Raw genomic sequence first — 21,483 nt, 5'->3', positions numbered from 1 at the left:
TTTTTACAGAGAAAATCAACAGCGTGTTGCCTTTTTTGGCTCCAGCATCGAAGATATTAGTAAAAATTTTGAATGAGGTCCAGTATGGTCATCATACGTATTTTTGGCATATTTTATTTTAAAAATGAGCTGCTTTTCTTAAGTACTCTAGCCATGAGAGGGAAAATACTCACCTAACTTTTTCAAAGACACAAAGAGATAATACTTTTCTATGTTTTTATAAGTGGTACATCCCAGTGTTTAGTATCTTGACAGCCAGAAGCTTATCCTTAAAAGTACCACCAATTTAAATACTGAGAATAAAATCTTAAGATGCCCTAAGACCAAAGAGCTTCACCGCTTAGAGTAAGGTTTTCTGAACTGGCAATGTTTTTCTTTAATTGATGCAGAATGAAGCTGATGTTGTAATTTAAAACTATACCCAAATGCTGCAATGGAACTAGAAGAAATACGTTTTAGATCTGAATGCAGCTAGAGTTGAATCCCTAACCACTCTTTCCCAGGTTGAAATAGCCAGACTTTGAGCTTTTCGGAGTTCGAGTGCAGTGCATATACACAATCTTAGTGTCTGAAACAGTACTCAAGATAATCTTTGGAGCGTAAGCTCTGAATAATTTTTGAGCCATGTGTGATCCAGTTATCCACTATTTGATAGACTTGTTGGTTACCATCAAGTTGATCCCAGCTCATAGTAACCCCATGTGACAGAGTAGAACTGCTCTCCTGTGGTTTTCTTGGCTGTAATGTTAATGGAAGTAGATCTCCAGGTCTTTCTCCCTCAGAGTCGCTGGGTAGGTTTGAACCTTCAACCTTTCAATTAACAGGCGAGTGCTTAAACATTGTGACACCAAGCCTCCTTGATAGATAACAGATACCTATTGCCATGTTTTTCAATCTTTGGCTAGATTTAATGGAACTAAAGTAGGAAAGAAAATCAACCTGATGTGGAATCCTGGTGTCACCTGTAAAAATAAACAAACAGACAAACAAACACATTGCCCTCAAGTTGATGCCAACTCAGAGTGACGCTATAGAACAGTAGAACTGCCCCATAGGATTTCCAAGGCTGTAATCTTTATGCAAGCAGACTGTCACATCTTTCTCCCATGAAGTGGATGGTAGATTCTGACCGCAGACCTTTTGGTTAGCAGCCGAATGCTTAACCACTCCGCCACCAGGGCTCTTTTAGTGTCAGCTATTTTTACAGAGATAGCTTGTATAGGTTATGTTGTTGGATTGCAATAATATCCTTTGTACGTAATATGAAACTTATTTCTTTCAATAAATTTTTTGAAATTTGTAATCAGTCTTTTCAGACATTTAAATTAGTGATCCCATGTTCTGCTGAAATTTCCATTAAACAGTCAACAAATGCCAAAAGTTGTAGAAACTTTTTAAAGTACAGTTAAAATATTTTCTAGTTATATCATTTACTTAGTTACTTTGGGCAAGAAACTTAAACTTTCTGACTCTTGATTTTCTCGTTTGTGCAGTTGACATAGTGGTAACTAAAGGTGATTGCGTAGTTGTTTACTTTATCTCATTCAGTGGTGCAACAATCTAGTGAGGTAGGTGTATCCCTTTTTACATTCATGGAAAAAAATAAATCATTCGTCCAAGCTAACTAACAACAGCAATTGCCAGGAATTGAATTGAAATCCTCTATGTCCGTTGCTCTTGCTAGCATTTCATGTCAAACATGTTATAAGAATTTTTTTTTCTACCTGTTTTTCAGTTGGGCTGTTTGTCTTTTTGTGGTTAAGTTGTAGGAGTTCTTCATGTATTCTGGATGCTAAACTCTTATCAATTATATGGTTCCCTAAAATTTTCCCCCAATCTGTAGGTTGTGTCTTCACTTTGTTGATAAAGTCCTTTGATGAACAGAAGTTGTTAATGTTTTTGAAGCTGTTTGTCTGTTTTGTCTTTTACCGCGCTCCTACTTTTGATGTCACGTCTAAGAATCCATTGTTAAAAACTAGGTCCCAAAGCAATACTCCTGTTTTTTTCTAAGAGTTTTATTGTTTTAGTTCTCACATTTATACTTGATTTATTTTGAATTAGTTTTTATTATATATGGCGTTGGGTATGAATCTTGCTTTATTCTTTTGCATGTGGAAATCCAGTTTTCAAGATTTTTTTTTCTTCTGAAATCTCTAGCCCCATAGCATGTTAGTCTGTTAGCATTTAACATGGATTTGTAATGAAAAGCTTATATTCTTATTTCCAAAAACCTATGACAAGATGGAAACCCTGGTGGCGTAGTGATGAAGAGCTACGGCTGCTAACCAAAAGGTTGACAGTTTGAATCCATCAGGTGCTCCTTGGAAACCCTGTGGAGCAGTTCTACTCTGTCCTATAGGGTTGCTATGAGTCAGAATCAACTTGAAGGCAATGGGTTTTGGTTTCTGTGTGACAAGTTAGTAATATGATATTATAATATTACCACTTATTTCAGGCTTTTATTTAAAGTTCTTATTGATTGTAGATTTTTATGGGATCATGTGAGCACTGGCAAGAGAACAGCAATAATACAGCAGTTAACTGTATGAACTGCTAATTGTGGCTCATGGATCTGTTCCTTGAGGGCCACTTGTGTTTTATAGGAACCTTTGGAAAGCATACCACAGTAGTAACAAGTTCTCTCAGCCATGTGTGATTTTGTAGCTTGGGTTGTCTATGTCAGAAATAGATGAATTGACAGTGTGTCCTTTTGCATTCATGGTATCAGATAATTGCAACTGGAAATTGGATTGTTAGTGTTTCCTTATGAGGAAATTTATGGTAACTTCCAAAAAAAAAAAAAATAGTGATTTTGAATTGCTGGACATTGTGACAGTTAACTTTTAAAAATAGAACTGTAAACTATATTAATAAGCACTTCTGTAATTTTGTTTTGTTGTTGGATTTTTTTTTTTTTTGCAACTTCGTTTTAAGTTACCTTGCCATATTTTTCAAAATATGATTTTTTTCTTGCCATTCTTTGACAGACCCCGTATCCCTCTGGACAGAATGCAGGTCCAACCACGCTGGTGTACCCCCAAGCCCCTCAAACAATGAATTCACAACCTCAAACCCGTTCTCCGGTAAGTAAGCAAAAGCTTGTTCTAGATAATATTGTTTACCTTAGTTTGTGTGCATAGTAGCTTGGGTTCTTTTGACTAATATTTTTACTGGATTTTGGAAGTTTATTCCAAAGATATATTATTAATATTATTGATTTCATTGCATTTTCCGATCTTTCCATGCAGGAATAATTTAAATTTATTAAGAGGAAATGGAGCTTATTTATTTTACTTTTCTTTGGCATGACCTTTTTTTTTTTAAAGCCTGTTTGTATTCAAGTTTACTTCATTTCAGCTTTTAATGTAATGTATTAGTTGTACTGTTCAAAATTCAGGAGAAGAGTAAAGCACAATGATTTTGAAAGCAAATTGAATTTCATTCATTAGACTCTCAATTTCCAATAGTTTAAGAAGTAAGATTACCAAATCAAATGTCACTGGATTGGTTCTGTTTGACAGTGTGGACATATACATGACATACACCAATGGGTGTATTCATTTCTTTAGATGGTAAATAAATTGTCATAAAATGCGAATGCTATCATCTTCTTTGCTCATCTTTTACATGGATTGCAATAAGTACTGCAAAGACTGAGAATTTACTCAAGGATCATCTTTTGTTCCAGAAAAGTGTGCAATTGCTTCAGCTGTCCATTCTTTGGAAAGTCACCTCCTGTCCTGCATGATTAGCTTTGGCTAGAAGGTGCTTCTGTAACATCTCACATTGTATCTCTTTGTACCTCAGCTCTGTGTTCTCCTAAGAATACAGGGACCTTCTTTTTGTACCCACCCCTGCTTTTTGCTTGTAGTACAGGAATACATCATTGCATTAGCTCTTATTCTTTTGGTTTTCTGCATGAATACAGAATTGTTGAAATATACCAAAGAATTGCTCAAAGAACTAGGACAGCATAGACTGCACCAAAACACAATCTTTCTTACCCTCTGTCTTCCTTTTCCCTGTTTTCCTTTTCTCTAATGCCTGTTCTTAGATCCTGGTTCTCCCCAGGGGGTAGAGGAACCCATTCTAAAGAGTGAGGTGGGACCTTAGTCCCAGTTGCCTGTTTGCTTGTCTTTCTCTCTCTCTCTCTTTTTTTTTTTTTCCTGAAATGGTCAACAAGGTGTCTGATGCAAGTGTTGTTCTGAGAGTGGCTTGGGGATGTGGACACTTGACTACTTGGAATGGGCCTGAGATCAATTTAGATAGGCCCCGGTTCTAATCATTAAATATGGAACATCATGGTAAGCTCTGATTGCAAAGAATTTTGTGGCCCTCGTTCTTCCGTCTTTTTTTTTCTTTTTTGAAAAAAAAAAATTTACATGGTTAGAACTGGCGCAGAACCTGACTGAAGAGCTGCATCTCTAAACCAGTTTTTTTGACAGCCCAGCAGAACAGTGCCAATACATTGCACAGACAACTGGAAGAGGAGGAAGGTTTTGGAACAGACTCCTGTTTACAGGTCCTTGGCTGGAAGAGGCTGGATAAAATACTGCATTGTAAGCAATATAACAAACTGTACTTCTTGCAGGCAGTGGTGCCTCTGGCACTCATTATTTTTGACCACATCCATTTATTGGCTGATGAACAGAAATGCATTGATTGCTTCCTCTCTGAAAGTCTAACCTAGCATGGCAGTTTCTGCCAGGCATAGTGGGGAAAGAATAACAAATTGGGTGGGTCTTCTCTATTGGGAATTAGACAGGAATAATTGGGGTTTAGATTTTTCTTTATTTTAAACCTCAAACAAGATATCCCTTTCAGGTAAATTTTATTTAAAAAGATAAATTTCAAGGCTTCTTTTTCCCCTTTTCCATTTTATAATTGAATATCAAGGGGGAAATTGTCTGCAGTTGTCAGCCATTTTTCTGTGGTCATAAACTCTTCAGGTACTAGTCTCTATGCAATTTTTGCCATCTGCTCTGCTAGTGACCATTACCACCCCCATTACTAAAAACCACACACATAACATTCCATTACATGCCCCAAAACAAGTGCAAGAGTAGCAGACCCCAGACTATTCTTGCTTGTTGTTTTGGGTCCAGTTTTATTTCATTTGTGATGATGCTGGGAGGTTGAAGTTGGGGTATGAAATTTGGCAGAATTGCATTTTCTCTTTACATCTCAAGTTGCCATAGCCTAGTCCCATCCATCCCATAGCTGTCGTAACTGGTGAGGAGAGGTAAGCTGTTGCACTAAGGAGAGGGCCCCACCTGTGGCTTTGTAGAGCAGCTAAAGCTTACTCCATTCTATTTCTGCATTAATGGGCCATTGGCAATTGCACAGTTTAGGCTTTTCTGTTCTTCCCTGGACAGCTGCCTTTGCAATCCAACTGGCTTCAAATGGCCCCCCTCCATCCCTCAGGTCATCTTTGTGCCTGTATTTCTATTTAATACTTAGTATCTTAATTCAATTTATGTTGTGGGAAATCCCATTTAAAAAAATACTAAACATAGTGAAATTTTGTTCCATTTTCTTGTTATATTCGAACTCTTAAACAGTAGTTTATTTTTGAATAGCCTGTCCAAAATAGTGAAGCAATTGAATGCTTAATTGGGATAGGGGGACAGTTTGGCTTTTGCAGTAACCTGTAAGCATTGGTGATTTTTATATTTTGTGGTGCCAAGTGCCAAAGTTACATCAATGTTACATTGGCTATGCCCAGTTACCAACTGTGCATAGAAGGATATGTGAGTGAATGGGTGGGTGGCATTAACACTGGATCCAAGTTCACAGAAGGCTGCTTTCCTTTATATCTACAATCCTCACCATCTTAAGACCCCTCTAAAAAAAAAAAAAAGAAAAGAAACAAAAGTTTCTATATTTAATACAAGCCAGCAGCGACTACAGTTTGTTCTGTTGCTTACAGTTACCCATAGGATTAAGACTATTGTCATTCCGAATGAAAAACTCAATAGCCAATGGTGACTAGTGCAAAATAGACTAGGGTACTTTCCCAAGACACTTTCCCACTAACTTGTGTGTTGGTTTATTTTTATTTTTTTTGAAATATATACATAATTTTATAAGGTATTCCTCTTGCTCATAGAAAGTTTCTCTTTTGACTGGAACATTCCAAATATATAAAGTTTCAACTTCTAGAGACTTCGAAATGGGATCTTTCTGTGGAACAGTGATAAGACAGGTACTGCTACACTCAGGTTAATTTTTTTAACATGGCCCATCCCTCCCATTTTCTTCAAAAGTGTCATGAAGAAACATCTCACTTCCACCCCCCCCCCCCCACATCCATACCACTGGGGTGGTGTTGCCTACTCTTGAAACTTGATGTTCATAGTAGAGGTATGATCTGTTTTCTTCTCATAATTGGAAAACTGAAAATATGAGACCTTAGTTTCTTTGAAGAGAAAATTTTCTTCAAGAAATACAGCTGCCATTATCATCATTAAAAAACTATATTACAGTGATTAGCCAAATATAGTGGTTGACCTAACACACTCTAAGCATATAGGTCCCTGAGGGTTCCTTAAGTTATGCTGAATAACTTCTATGTTAAGAGATGTTTCATTACTTGAACAATAGGTGACATTTTAGCTTCTTAGATGAACTCTTGGTAACACCGTCTTCAGCTATCTCCCATATTGTGGCCTGTGCTCCACTGCAATTTGTGGAAAAAAATTTATATGAAATAGTGGCAGTTAGGGAAATAATTCAAGTGTCTTACAAATTACTATTGCACAAAATTTAAATTCTAAGTAGTAGGGATTATTTCTTAGTTAATCTTCAATCTAATCCAGCTGTAGTGATGAGCTGACAGAAGGAAGATATCATAGAAAATAAAACAACTAGCTCTTTAAAAGTATTAAAACCGTGTATGGTTTGTATTGAAAACGGCTTTCTATGTATTTTCTTTTCACTATTAAAGAGGGTGATTTGAGTATTATTGAAGTATTAGTAGCCAGAACATGGCTCTCCATGCCTCAGTACTTTCGTGTCCTTTTTAGTAAAAATATATTGGTAGCCGAATTTTCCTCTGATGATGAGTTGTGTGATCTTAGAGGTTTAGTCTTAGAAACTTCATGGGTGCAAAAGCTTCTTCTTCTTTTTTTTTTTTTTTTCATTCCAAGTTAGGCGGAGTAAGAGTTGGAATATAAATTATCCACGTTCAAGTACTTTATGCTTTAGCTGAGGAGTTATGTTTGCATTTATTCTCAGCATCAGGTAGCGGTAGATATATATGTGTAGAGTGTTTTGCGGTTGTCTACAAATAGTAATTGAGAGCATACTCAGTTGACTTCTTTATTTTTTTTTCTTCTTGAACTTATAATAGTTGCACTTTAATTATGTTAGAGAACAATGTTCTTTGCTAGCTGTTTGCGTTGACATGCCTGCTATTAAACTTGACTAGTTAATTACATTTACATTTAAATACATATTTTCCTAAGATATTATTCTTTAACTTCAAGATATAAAGGAAGGTATTAAAACTTTGATTTCATGTATGAGATACCCACTTAAGAAAACTTGAAATCAGTCCTGTTATATTCTTTATTTCCTGTTGGACATTATAATTATCTCCTGGCTATTTCTTGCAATGTAAAAGCATTTCTCATTCCCTTCAGCTATATTGGTTACATGCAAGCATTCTTAACTTTCATATGCTTGTTTTAATGTAACCACTAGTGTTTCAGACTTTCTTTTGCCCTATTTTAGGGTTTTAAAAAAGTATTCCTATCAGAGAGCACCCTTAGGTGCCTGACAGCTTCGCTGCTTCTCTCCAACTGATAAATGACAAACTGTTCCTGGTAGTGGTGGTGTTAACCTGTTGACTCTTAGTGCCTGTCTGTCACTGTCCTGCAGCAAAGCTTTGACTGTTTGTGTTTTTTGTTTTTGTTTTTTTCCTTGTGGGTTTTTTCTTTTGGCATATTGTGTGACATTTTGGTTTTTGTTGTGGTGTTTCTGACTCTTTGTGCCTTTCCTTTTGTGTTTGTTTTCCCTCCTTTTCTCAGTTTGCAGCGGGGCCTCGACCTGCCCATCATCAGGTACTGTACTCTTGCCCCTTCACTATCACCCTTAACTAATAGGCGAGAGAGCTTTAGTAGCTGCTAACTCTTAGAATGCTGCCATCAAATTACTCTCTTCAAGAGTAGCTTCTATCTGATATGATTCAGTTCTTTTAGTTCACTAATTTCATTGCATTTTGTTATTAACAAAGCCATTTGCTTCTGTTCACGGTACAATTTAAAACTAATGATTACAGTTTCTTTCCTTAAAAAAAGATTGCTTTGAATTTAGAGAAGCTTTGAAAAATTTTAGATATATTAAGTTTCAACAAGTTGTGGATATCTGTGTTAAATATAAATTTAACTGAATTGAACAGGCAACATTCTAAGGGTTTTTTGTTAACATTATGATGTAACTTGTATTGACATGTATAAAATATCATTAATATTTCTAAAACCACTTAATCTCAGTTACTAACTAGACCTAATAACAAGTTAATTAGCAGTAATGTATATTCATTTGCTGCATAGAATTATCTTTATTCTTAGGACATATAGAAAATAGATACCTTATTATTTAATTTGAATAGTTTTAGCTTGTTGGTTTTTGTTTTTAATGAAGTAATTGTATAAATTAAAATTTCAAAAATATATATGCTAACATTAAGTTATTTAGAAATCTACCAAAGGAGTTGGTGTTGGAGAAACAAAAAGACTTGCAGGATTTTTTTTCCCTCAAACAGCTTTTTGTGGAATATTCTAAAACATTTTCTCCTGCTGTTGTAGGAAAAGTTTGGGCTTTAGACTATAACAGACTTACGTTCATATTACCAGTTCTACTATGTCACCAGTAGGGTCACTAAGCAAATCTTTTTCTGAGCCTTGGTTTTCTCATATTTAAAATGGGGAAAAATACTCTCTACATTAGGGATAATATATGTAAAACATCTGTCACAAGGTAAACAGCATCTGTTTTTAATATTGTTGTGCAACATAGTACAGTTTGATAAAAAAAGAGAAATGTTACCAGTGTTTACCTGACATCATATTTAGAAGTATTATTACTAAGTAAATGGATATTGTTTAATTGAAGGCCTTTATGTCTTAGAGTGACATGGCTCAGTTTCCCAAAACGTAGGCCTGGAATTTGGAGGATATAAAGGCCAAGCAAATTGAGGTGTTAAGGGCATTTTAAGGAGGACTGTTGGCATAATGGTTAAGCACTTGGCTGCTAACCGAAAGGTTGGCAGTTCGAACCTACCCAGCAGCTCTGTGGGAGAAAGACCTGGTGATCTGCTACCATAAAGATTATAGCCTAGAAAGCCCTATAGGGCAGTTCTCCTCTGTCACTTGGGGTTGCTGTGAGTTGAAATTGGCTTGATAACAGCTAACAACAGCAGTAACAACAGAGGCACTTTGTAGGAGAACTCAGAGAAGAAGTAAGTAGGTGGTTCTTCTTTGATATAAGGAGCCGTGGTGATACAGTGGTTAAATACTTGGCTACTAACCAAAAGGTTGGCGGTTCAAACCCATCAATTGCTCCGTGGAAGAAAAGACCTGGCGATCTGTTCCATAAAGGTTAAAGCCTAGGGAAGGCTATGGGGCAGTTCAACTCTGACCCATTGGGTCGCTATGAGTTGGAATCAGGTCGACACCATATGACGATGACTTTTCAGAAGCAGCTCACTAGGCCTCTCTTCCAAAGCACCTCTGGGTGGGTCAAACTGATAACCTTTAGGGTAGTAGTTGATTGCTTAGCCATTTGCTTCATCCAGGGACTCTCTTTTAGGTGATATGGTTAAATATAAATTGGAAAAAAAAAAATTTAGTCAAGGGCTATAGAGGCAGGGCTTAAATTTTAGGCAGAGGTCAAACCAGATACTCCTGACAGGTAGACCTGGCAATCTCTGCTCAAGAAACAAAGTGAAAAGAAACTGTATATTAAATGGAGACAAGGAATTGAGCAAAAACATTTTATGAGCTCTTTTATGTAGCAGCTTTTGTTTGTTAATGTTGGTGTGTTTGTAACACCCTGACTTCTTTCAAAAATAATTTCAGACAGCTTGAGGCAGACTTTACCTTTAACATTATCTTTAGTTGCAATTATTTTGGAGTATCGTCTGTGACATAGATTATGGGTGACTTTTGAAACCAGAACCATATTGCCAAATAGCCCAGGGCCCTCTTATTAAGAGTTGTTAGCTGCCCAAGAGCTGGCCCCTGACTCAGGGCAACCCCTTGCGCAGCAGAACAAAAAGCTTCCCAGTCTGGCACCATCACCATGATCAGTTGCAGATCACCCCGTTATGACCCATAGGATTTTCATGGTTGATTTGTGGAAGTGGATAGCCAGGGCTTTTTTCCTACCCCAAAATCTCCAGTGAAACCTGTTTAGCAACATGCAAGCTTATGCTGACAGATGAGTGGCGGCTACGCTTGAGTTATGATGGCCAGGAAGCCAGTCTCTTAAAGACTGTTAATCTGAAGTTTTTAAAGTTCCTAATGAATATAGCAGAAACGTAAAGGCTGAGTGTTTTCTACTACGTGTGTTCAACAGCAGTGGTACTCAATTATTGAGATGTTGTATTCGTAGCCATTTTTGTGAAATTCTGTTTTCTAATCTTCTAAGCCTTAAAGGCATGTGTTACATTTTGTCTTTCCTTAATTCCAACAATCAAGGAAAACTTTCAGAATTCTTTGTGAGAAAAAGGTTGTTTCAGTCTTGTCCCTTTTTTATGTGTAATATTGGGGCAGATTGGTCTTTTTTTTAGCTGTAGGATGATGCTTGCCAAATTACAGTATGTTTTGACCATTAAAAAAATAGAAGTGTGTGTGTATAATTTATTCATTAGCTAGAAAAAATATCTTCTGACAGTAGTACTTGAAGGTGGATTTTTGATATGTGGAACAAATCCAAAATGTTGCTTTGGGTTGAAAAACTTCAGGTAATGGTCTGCTTTTTACTATGGTACTCTGCCTTTTAAAATACCAGTTAAATTCTTTTATTATACCACAGAGATTTAAGTGCGTAAGGAAGTATATTCCCTTGGCTCAGGCAGCAGCAGTAGTTACCCTGGAGAAGTAGAAGAGGGAAGAGGCATGGATTGAAGTGGCACTGCTGAGCAGGAGGTCACTGAACTGGTGGTGTGGTGGGTATAAATTATGGGGAAGAGTTTGCTATTCTGTATCCACAGGAGATATAGGGGCTGCTTTGGTCTGTTTACAATGGAATGGGTGGGATAACTGATTATGAAAAAAAACTTGTAAATTGCAGTTCATTTAGCCATCTCTGGGCTCTAAATGCCAGTGGAATTCCCCCAGGGACAATTAAAAAATAGGAAGAAAAAAAAAAGCCTCCACATATTTCCAAATCTCAAATACCAAAGTGATTCCATTTTTCACTTGAGAATCATTGAGACTGAAGCCTGTGTTTAAGAGAATCTTTTCCTCAGATCTAACTAAATAAATTAAAAAAAAAAAAAAAAAAGCTAAAATTCTGAGAAGTTCACAGAGGAGGTGGTGCTCATAATACAAACTGAGACAGGGAATTGAGTAATGAAAGCAATATAGTACAGTGAAAAACAAGCATCGAGTGTGTTAAGAAAGAGAAATTAAGGAACAGGAATTGACAGATTCCTCTGAGTGTATAATAACGTTCATAAAGGTCATTGACCAATGGGAAATGCATTCAAGAACAGATAAAAAGAAATAATGCGGAGGTAAACTCATTGCCATTGAGTTGGTTCTGACTCATAGCAACCCTATAGGACAGAGTAGAACTACTCCATAGGGCCTCCAAGGAGTGACAGGTAGATTTGAACTGCCGACCTTTTGGTTAGCAGCTAAGCTTTTAACCACTGCACCACCAGGGTTCCAGTGTGAAGATAGGCAATCATAAAATCAAAAACCTCCGATGGTATAAGACAACGGTGATAACCATGAAGCTGTTCAAAGTTTATCTTAATGCAAGCAATTTAACTTGAGGCAATTTCAAATGAATGACGGTCAAAGAAACCACCTAGTAACCTGATGTCAGCTGATCTCAGTAAGGAAGACATGATTTCATTCACCTTGAGATTATTAGTCAATAGTTGATTTTTTACTGTTAGCTCCTCTTCTTGAAAGCTTCATTGTAACGAGCCTGATTTGAGTCTCTTTTTTTTTTTTAACGAAGTAATGTCCCTGCATACAGAATAACTGCTCAAATAAACCCTATATACTTTTATTTGTGCTTTGATTATTTTTTTTAAGAAGTGGTATACAGAGAATACAATTCTAAGGGGGGAAAAATCTATGTTTTTTTTAGGGGGGGGATACTTCTGGTTTGTTGTGTTGAATTAAAGATGCAAGTAATTTTTTCACCTATGGCTGTTTGCTTTGGCCAGATAAAATTAAATCAAGAGTTAGAATTTGCCTTGAAACTAGTGAATAGGTTTCTCACTTTACTTATTCATCAGTGGCTACTTTTCTAATCGCTTACGCCCTTTCGTGCTCTGGGCTTCGTTTTTTAAAAAAAGAATTTGAATGTTAGGTGATGTTTCCTATGATTATTGTTTCTAAAGTGCAATAGCAAATCAGTAACTTTTTGTGGATGCTTTGTAACCATTGGTTCTATAAACAGTGCAGAGAATAAAAATAATAACTACCGTTTAGGTAAACTATTTGGAGGTAATTCCTTGTGAAAAGAAAACATCCTCGCCCAGGTTAGTATCTGGAACCTATATATTTATATATATAAAAGGAAATGATATGAATTGAAGTGAAACAAATAATGAAATTTTAGATAGTAAACATTTTCTTTGCTCTTAAGAGAACCAAAAAACTGCTATAGAAGGTTTTTTCTGGCGGTACTTTCCTTTAGAATATCTTTATTTATGTGTGACCAACTAGGGCTCTTTTTGAGTTTTTGCGAGTCAGAGACATTGTGCTGCAGTTAGGATTATACCAGCCTCATCTTCTTTCTGGTATCATTAGTTTTTGCATTTTGCAGAGATTCTTTAGATTACTAAGGATATTCTATTCTTTTCATATTTTATCATCTGAAGAGAGCTTTTAGAATAACAGTTTTCTCAAGATAAAGCAAGAAGTCCTAAGTAATTTTGTATCCCCTTGGCATACCCTTGGCTTTAGAAATATGTCAACTATTTTTACACTGATGTTTGAAAATCTCAAGGTAATTAGAAACTGAAAGAACAGAAAGTACTTTCAGAATTAGAAGAAGCCGTTTGGCGTAACTTAGATTCTGTTTTGTGTAGTTAATTTTGTATCTTTGGTCATCAGAATTTGTATAGTTGTGGTTTAAGGTTACTTATGTTCCTGTCCTTATTTTACTTTTGAGTTTCACAATAGAGATTGAGTGTTGGTTATATAGTATGGCTGAATAGTCTTTTTATTATGAGACACATCAGGGAATTGGTATTTAAAAATGTTCTTAGAATAAAAACATTTTGCAATTTGTTGAAATATGACTATAGTTCACAGAGTGTTCAAAGGTGCTGGATAATATCCATATTTAAAACAACTAGATTTAGCATAAACAAATGTTAAGCCTCATAAAACTTAACAGTATTTGGTGGCAAACATATGCATGTTTTCTGCTGTAGTTTGTCTATTTCTGCCAAAAGATTTAGAAAAAATAAGAGGGAAGAAAGAAAGAAGCAACAACTGCTATAAGTTGGTATTTTCCTTATGATACCTAAAGGTTCCTCTGCTCAAAGTTATGTTGTTATATTCAGTGTCCTAGTTCCTGGTTTGGATTTATTTGTATTGCTATAGGCAGTTTCTCAGAAAGTAAAAGAAAGGAAGGCTGGGGGCTTGCATCTGGGGCCAGACCTGGCACATCAGAGTTTGATTGATAAGAGTAAGAAACCAGATTAAGCATGTGTATACATAGTCTTATGACCAGAACTGTGGACTCTTTCAGAAGGTCATGATGGCAGTTTTGTCTGGTGTTGTAGGATGGCAGCATAGATAGTGAAGAACGTACGGATTGGGAGTCGGCAGAACTGGGATTCAGCCTCAGCTTCACTACAAACTAACCTTGGGCCTCAGCTTTCTTATCTGTGAGATGGCTAAAATATGCTCATAAATAATATAATATAGGGGTCTTATAATAACAGCACCTATTTCTAGGAGTGTTGTGAGGATTAAAGTACCACCTATCATAGTGTCTTGCACATAATAGGTCCTTGGTGTTAATTGAGCAGTGAGACAGCCTGCCTTTCCCTTTGCCCAGTCTATTTTTAGCTGTGACTGAAGTGTTCTAGAAGGATGCTCATTTCTGAGACTGCATTATGATCTGACAAAAAACCTTCTTGTTCCTGACAGAGTCCTTAGGGCTTGCTTTCTTATATCTGACATAGTCTTTTAGGGCAGTGCTTTCTAATAGAACTTTCAGCGATGATGGAAATGTTCTGTATCTGTGTTTCCATTATGGTAGCCACTAGCCACATATGGCTTTTGAGCATTTGAGATGTGGCTAGTGTGGCTGAGGAACTAAAGTTTTGACTTAATTTTAAGTAGCCACATGTGGCTAGTGGCTACTGTATTGGACAGCTCAGTTCTAGGGCTTACATCTGACGGTTAGTAAAACCTAAATTACATGATATTGTTTAAATGCGGGAAAATAAAGAAAGAGTTAGAAAATAGAATAAATTTTCATTATAAATTATTATGAGGTAGCAGAACATGTGATTGATATCTGAGTTATATCCCCTTATATGGACTTTTTGTTGCTTGCCGCTTTGTAACTTGTCAGAGAATCATAGCACTACCATATTTCTCAGGAGTATTTTAGAATTTTTAAAGATATTCACACACACAAAAAAATTCTTAAGCAATTCCAGACCTTACTGTTCATCCCTCCAGTAAGCTGAACTATATGTTATAAAAAGCTGTGGATTTCACAAGCATATTTTAATTTGGTTTTTATTGCTTCACAAAAAAGGAATCAGTAGCTTTTTTCCACATGGAAGAGCTAATGTGATTGAATAAGATTTTTCTAGTTGCTGAAAATGAAGAGGTGGTTTTCAAAGAATTTCTGCCCTATAGGGTCGCTATGAGTCAGAATTGACTCGAGGGCACTGGGTTGGGTGGTGGGTTTATGTATTTGTTGGAGATATCTTTGTCTTTTGATGATTTCAGAGAACAAAGTCATGGAAAATGATACATTGTAATTACCAGCATCTTTAAAAAGCATTTATTGCCAATGTTATTGCCAGGAAGTTTTGGGTAATGGTCTGAAATACTGCATCTTTAGAAGGATTTTCCAAGAGGAAGCATTTTTCATGTGGCTTTTGGAGTATTTGTATGAAAGTTAGCAATCACGAGTACCCTAAGTTTAGCCTCTGTTTTAAATACATCCTAGCCCTTTGGAGGTGCCCACAGGTACTATTCTGACGAGGGCTGTCACCTTCCTCTTCCATTCTGGCATTCTAGTAAACCACTGAAAAAGGAAAGACTTAAAACAGAATAAAATCAAGTTTAGGAAATGATTCTTATACATGGTTTCCATTTCTCTATCTAGGCTTCCTCAGCATTTTTATAAATGACTTGGGTAAATGATATGCCTGTCAGGTTTGCCAGTGGTCGTGTGTTTTTACATGGCATGATATAATCAGAATCCAAAAAGACCTGGAGGGTCTGCAATGCTGGGTTGACCTTAGCCAGATAAAATTTCAAAGGGACAATTACAAGATTCCCCACCTGGGCTTCAAAACGCAACTATAAGAGTACGTACAGAATTGAAGAGACTGGCTCATTGGCAGCTTATGTATAAAGATAATTTAAGGGTCTTAAATGATTATGAGCTCAATACCGATCAGTAGTTGAAATGTGAGAGACTGGAGAAACCCTGAGAGTATGGCCCCTGGACACCCTTTCAGCTCAGTAATGAGGCCACTCCTGAGGTTCACCGTTCAGCCAAAGATTGAACAGGCCCATGGAACAAAACAAGACTAAAGGGGTGTACCAACCTTGGGGCGGGGAATGGACAGTAGGAGGGAACAGGAAAGTTGGTAATAGGGAACCCAGGGTTGAGAAGGGAGAGTGCTGACATGTCATGGGGTTGTTAACCAGTGTCATACAACAATGTGTGTACCATTCGATGAGAAACTAGTGTGTTCTGTAAACCTTTATCTAAAGTTCAATTAAAAAAAAAGAGCTCCTGTGATTCTTGGTTTCATTAATGGAAATATAGATGGCAACAATAAGAGATGTATATTGCCTGTTTATCAGCAACAAAAATATTTACTGAGTGAGTGCCAGGTTCATTCTGGGCAGACTCCACCTTCGTATTTGTCTTTGGTTCTCTACTTAGTGAGACTTTAAGCAACAGGAGCAGATTGAGGGAAAAGAGAAAACTGTTGAGGCAATTCAGAATCTTTGTTGGAGGGACATGCGGCGAAGGGCAGTGATTGATTTGGAACAAAAACTAGACAGTGGTGTAAAGTTAGCAGTGATGGCAGTCTCCGGATAACTTAGAGGTCAGTCATTTATGGAGAAGAAGAATTTGACTTCCATGTGGTTTCAGGGATAGACACTGGTCCACTGAGTAGGTAATACAGAGAGAAAGATTTGGAGCCAGTAGAAGGAAAGACTTTGCTGTGCCAGAACTCTGCTTAACAGTGAAACAGAGCTGGGTCTTGAGTTGTTAAAGTTTCATAGCCCCAAGGGTATGTCATAGAAGAGATGGAAATTTGGGTAGATAATTAGACTAAATGTCTCATACAGTCCTTCATCCTAGAGGGAGTGTGATTCTTTTAATGATGCACCATCGCTTAGCTGAGAGGAAATGGGATTCATAAGGATTGCGAGCGTTTCGGGAAAATCCATTAACGAATTCTCTTTAGTAACCTATGGTCTGTTACCATGCCCACACATCTGAGAATCTGAATTTTCTGCACTACTGTTAAATCTAATTCTACATTTGCAACTGAATGGTTATGAAGGAATATAAAGAGAGAGAGAGAGAATTCATCTATTTACTTCTATACATTTCCAACAGTGGCAGCTTTGCCAGTTCTGTGGATTTTAGATGCCATGTTGCGTGTATGAATGTGTGACGGTGTACTTTTGTGGATGAAAAAAAAGTTCCAGGTAGCCTGTCCTTGTAAAAATTTTAGTTCAATAAAGGTTGAACAAAAGTAGGTCTGTAAAATGTTGTGCCAGGGATATTAAAACATGAACAAATTTCAGTTACTTTAAGGGAGGTGTTGGAATCGACTCAACGACACTGGGTTTACTGGGTTTTAAGGGAGGTGGAGAATTACAGTTGTGTAGGTAGAAGAAATTTATTTCCTGGATGCCAAACATGAATTTTGTGAATTAACTGATGGAGCATTTTTCTTACCAGGGTTCCACTATGTGTTGTGGGATGTGGCACCCATTAGTTGTGTATAACGGTCCCACCAAAACCTTTCAGCCTTTGTAAAGAGAAGGTTTCTTCTGACTGATGACCCTTGCTTGAAAACACAGGGTGTTTATTTCATGAGAGGTAGTATGTGTAGCAGTTAAGAGTACAGATTTAGAACCTGACTCTGTTTAAACTACATATGGGAGACCTTGGGCAAATTATTTGATCTCCCTTAGTTTCCTCATTTATCAGTGTGAGTGTTTAATAATAGTACCTGCCTCAGAGGTTCGTTGTGAAGAGGAATGAATATATATGTATGTAAAGTGTTTAGAATGGTGCCTGGTGGCTAGTAAGTGCTGTGTAAATCTTCACTCTCGTTACTGAATGTGCCTGTGTAAATCACATGACTACCTAGCTTCAAAGTTGAAGTGGTAGTTGTAAAAAAAAAAAATTATCGTATGTCAGTATAACCACAGCTTTTGTGTTTTACTGACTTAGTTGTGTGGTAGGATTATCGTTAGAAAAACAGAATGTTTGCTTCTGTTTCACAACCATTGAAGAAAACAGTTTTATACTCTTCAGAAACCTCCTTAAGTAAGAGGGAACCTCAGCTATGCTGTACAGGCTGGTTAAAAATTCCAGCGAAACAATTGTAAAATAATGGTAAGAAGGGTACTCACGTATTTAAAAAAATTATCACTGTCAAGTCAATTCCGACTCACAGAGACCCTGTAGTAAACTTAAATTGTGGGAGAATTTTGCCCATATTGAATCTATATTTTTCTTACTCTGCATAAATTAAAAAAAAAAAAAGTTTCCTCTATCTGTAATACCAAGTCTCTTCAGGCAATATTTAAGTGTGCTGACATAATTTGATGTTAATATAACCACAGTAGGTCATTACCTGTGTCCATTTGATGGTCTCCTTGTCTTGGCTGCCCTCTAGAGTCGATGGGAAAAGATCCTGTAGTATTAATCTTTATTCATGGTCTGTGACATTGTAGTGCTCAATAAGTTGAGCAGATGAATGACTCTCTTCTACTTGAGGCTTGTAACATTTTTCTGGCTCCTGATACATTAACCAGATTATGAAAATGGCAAACCAAACCCAAACCCATCACTGTCGAGTCAATTCCAACTCATAGCGACCCTGTAGGACAGAGTAGAACTGCCTCAGAGGGGTTCCAAGGACCAACTGGTGAATTTGAACTGCGGACCTTTTCGTTAACAGCCAAACACTTAACCAGTGCGTCATCAGGGCCCCATGAAAACACTAAGTTTTCCCTAAAAGATGTTTACCACTCACATACATTGATATGTAATAAATTCTCTTTGCTGTGTAATTAAGAGAAGTACAGTGCAATAATGGAAAGTTTACTACTTCAGTGTTCCTGTTTGCAGCGAATTGAAACTCTTGGATCTGTCACCAGGATTGTTGTCAGTGGAGATAACGACAGAAGACTGTTGTTGTAGTTGTGTCCCAGCCCAGATTCCTGTGTTATCAACTTTGCCTCCTATGCTTTTCTTGTCATTTCCATCAGCTGCTCTCTGTGTGCCCCACTTTTGGTTCCCCCATTCACTCCCTTCTCCTGCTTTTTCTTTCTGTCTATTGCTTTCCTGTGACTTATCCTCTTTAGGGCTTTCTTTGCCCTGGGGTATGAAGGCTGAATGGCGCTGAGCCTTGGGCAATGGTTTCCAATTCCCCCACTTCAGCATAAGATGAAAAATAACTTCTCATACCACCTGTGGATAACTCGATGCTTAAGTGTAGGGCGGGATAGGTAAAACCTGAGTGGGCCCACAAGTCAAAGCTCACCGTTGCCTTTATTTGGACACTCATGTCTGAAATTGTGGAACAACTCAGGAGAGATTGAAGCTAGACCATATTTTAGACAATTATTATAACTCTCCACTTTAAAGATACAAGTGGCCTCTTACATGCTTGGGTACTTGGAGAGAGCAAGTTTTATTTGGAAGAGTCTGATATATATTGAAAACTTGTAGCTATCTCTCAGCCCTTTTGCAAACTTCAAAATAACAAATGGCGCTTATTTTTATTAACTCTTATCTTCATTCAAGATGGAGAGTGAATCATAGAGAAACTAAACAACTAATGTCAAATTGCGTAATGCATAATGAGTGCCCATAAGAGCTAAGAATAGGAATTAGTAGTCCCAACTGTAGTTGTGCCACCAACCAGAAATTTCCTTTCAAGCTGTTAGAATTTGTGGCTACTATTAGAAGGTTTTTGCCACTGGCTTTATTTATTTTTAATGTGATTTGATCTTTGGATTCTATGTATCCTTGAATTCTCAAGTGGAGGATTGTCATTCTAGTTTTCTAGTCTTTTTTTCTAGCTTCTTTCCTATTATTACTAAGTAGATATTGAGTTGCATGCTATGTCCTACTCCTTCCTACTGATCTGTAAGCTGTTCCATTGGCTTTCTTTCTGTTTCCTGCTGCTTTCTTGCTTCATAATTGAAGGGAGGATTCAGACCTATTCAGGTAATAAACTACTGGTTCTGCATGGCCTCATTATTACTCTATCCCCTTTAGTATTATTACAATGAGATTTATTGTTTGCTGTTGAATAGATACATTCACATTGGAAATTCACTATTGATATATTGTTTCTAGGCTTTTAAGCCAGCAGTGAGAACCATGGGTAATCACAGGTACTGGTTGCCTACTACTTAGGTCATTTGAGATTTGAGCTCTGCTCATTCCAGACCATTCCTCGGCCTGTCTAGATTCTCCACTTTTATTGCAGACTGTTTTAGAAAGCAAAATCGGGTTCTGTGTAATATGGAATTCCCATCTTTTTGAAAAGGGAGACTTAGTTCAGCATCTGGAAACTCTAGAAATGATTTTAGTTTAGCTTGACCCTGATGAACTGGAATGAAAATGTTTATGTCTGGAGAGGTTTCTTTTCCTTCTATTTTATATGTGACTTGAGTGGTGGGTTTTGGGGGGAACCAGTTTTAATTTTTAATAAGTTGATAATGAGCCATTTACTCTTTTTGAAAAGTCAGTGCTTTTGTAAAACAAAACAACTTTGAGAAAGACACCAGCTACCCCTTTTGTTATATTTTATCATGTATTTTTAAATTGATAATTAATTATGGTACAAAATTTCAGTTTTTAAATAGCTGAGACTTCATTATGAAACAGCTGAGATTGCCCTGCTGTTTTTAGATGTGTAACAACACTGATCAAATTTGACCTTGTGTAGAATGTTTTTCATGAACCCAGTCTTTTCATTTATATTGTGTTTCTTATTCAGGTTGATCCTATTTCTCTTAGTGGAAAAGAAGGGAGAGCTCAGAAATGTAAAATTTATATATCCCCCTTTGCAAAAAAAAGTAAGTGTTTTTTGTCCCCTTCCCAGTTTTTCCAGAGGCCTCAAATACAGCCTCCTAGAGCTACCATCCCGAACAGCAGTCCTTCCATTCGTCCTGGTGCACAGACACCCACCGCAGTGTATCAGGCCAACCAGCACATCATGATGGTTAACCATCTGCCCATGCCGTACCCAGTGCCCCAGGGTCCTCAGTACTGTATACCACAGGTAAAGTATCTTTCAGGGATGTGTTGCCCAGCAGTAGAGTGAGAGTCAACTCATATTCTCATCAGAGGAAGTAGGGAGGATGGGTGATGATAGTGGTTTCTGGTAACGTATAAACTTTGTAGTTGGTAGTAAGTTTAACCATTTTATCGTTTTCCATAATATTGTAAGGAGATGTTTCTATATCTCTTTACTTACTATTTTCTAAGGTGATAGAGAAATTGTTTTTATCTCCTAGCTCTTCCCCACCTGTCCCCCACAACCACCTGCTCTAAAATGGACTTAGTAACTATGCTGTTCCTGTGATATCCTTTAATGTCATTGAAAGCTACCATCCCAAAACCATCTTACAGTGAGCTGATGGTCTGTCTGTGCACTGATTTGCTGTATGGCTTTACCTAAGGCACACCTTCTTCTTCATCTTCATTGCATCTGGATGGCAAGCAAGCATTTTGAATGCATTTAACCAAGTGCCTTCACCTTATCTAAATGATTTTCTTAAAAACACATACATACACACTTTATTTCTAAATATTGAACTT

General features: G+C 37.1%; 1 protein-coding gene across 21 annotated transcripts in view; it reads left to right on the top strand.

Moving 5' to 3' along the window:
* The window catches only part of EIF4G3 (eukaryotic translation initiation factor 4 gamma 3), a 389,785-nt gene that overhangs the window by 209,026 nt on the left and 159,276 nt on the right, over window positions 1-21,483 (top strand). For 15 of the 21 annotated variants that reach the window (XM_064281426.1, XM_064281421.1, XM_023551957.2 and 12 more), the window contains 3 exons: window positions 2,988-3,083; window positions 4,446-4,559; window positions 20,765-20,944. In XM_064281426.1, coding sequence (XP_064137496.1) covers window positions 3,054-3,083; window positions 4,446-4,559; window positions 20,765-20,944 — 324 coding nt within the window. In that variant the 5' untranslated portion in view covers window positions 2,988-3,053. Of the gene's footprint in view, window positions 1-2,987; window positions 3,084-4,445; window positions 4,560-8,030; window positions 8,064-20,764; window positions 20,945-21,483 lie in introns of all 21 variants that reach the window. The other 6 variants (XM_023551960.2, XM_010593032.3, XM_023551962.2 and 3 more) reach the window with 2 other exon arrangements.

Source organism: Loxodonta africana, chromosome 3 (assembly GCF_030014295.1).
Source record: "Loxodonta africana isolate mLoxAfr1 chromosome 3, mLoxAfr1.hap2, whole genome shotgun sequence".
Lineage (NCBI taxonomy): Eukaryota > Metazoa > Chordata > Mammalia > Proboscidea > Elephantidae > Loxodonta > Loxodonta africana.
Note: the sequence above shows the minus strand (reverse complement) of the source record. Positions and strands in the feature narration are given on the sequence as shown.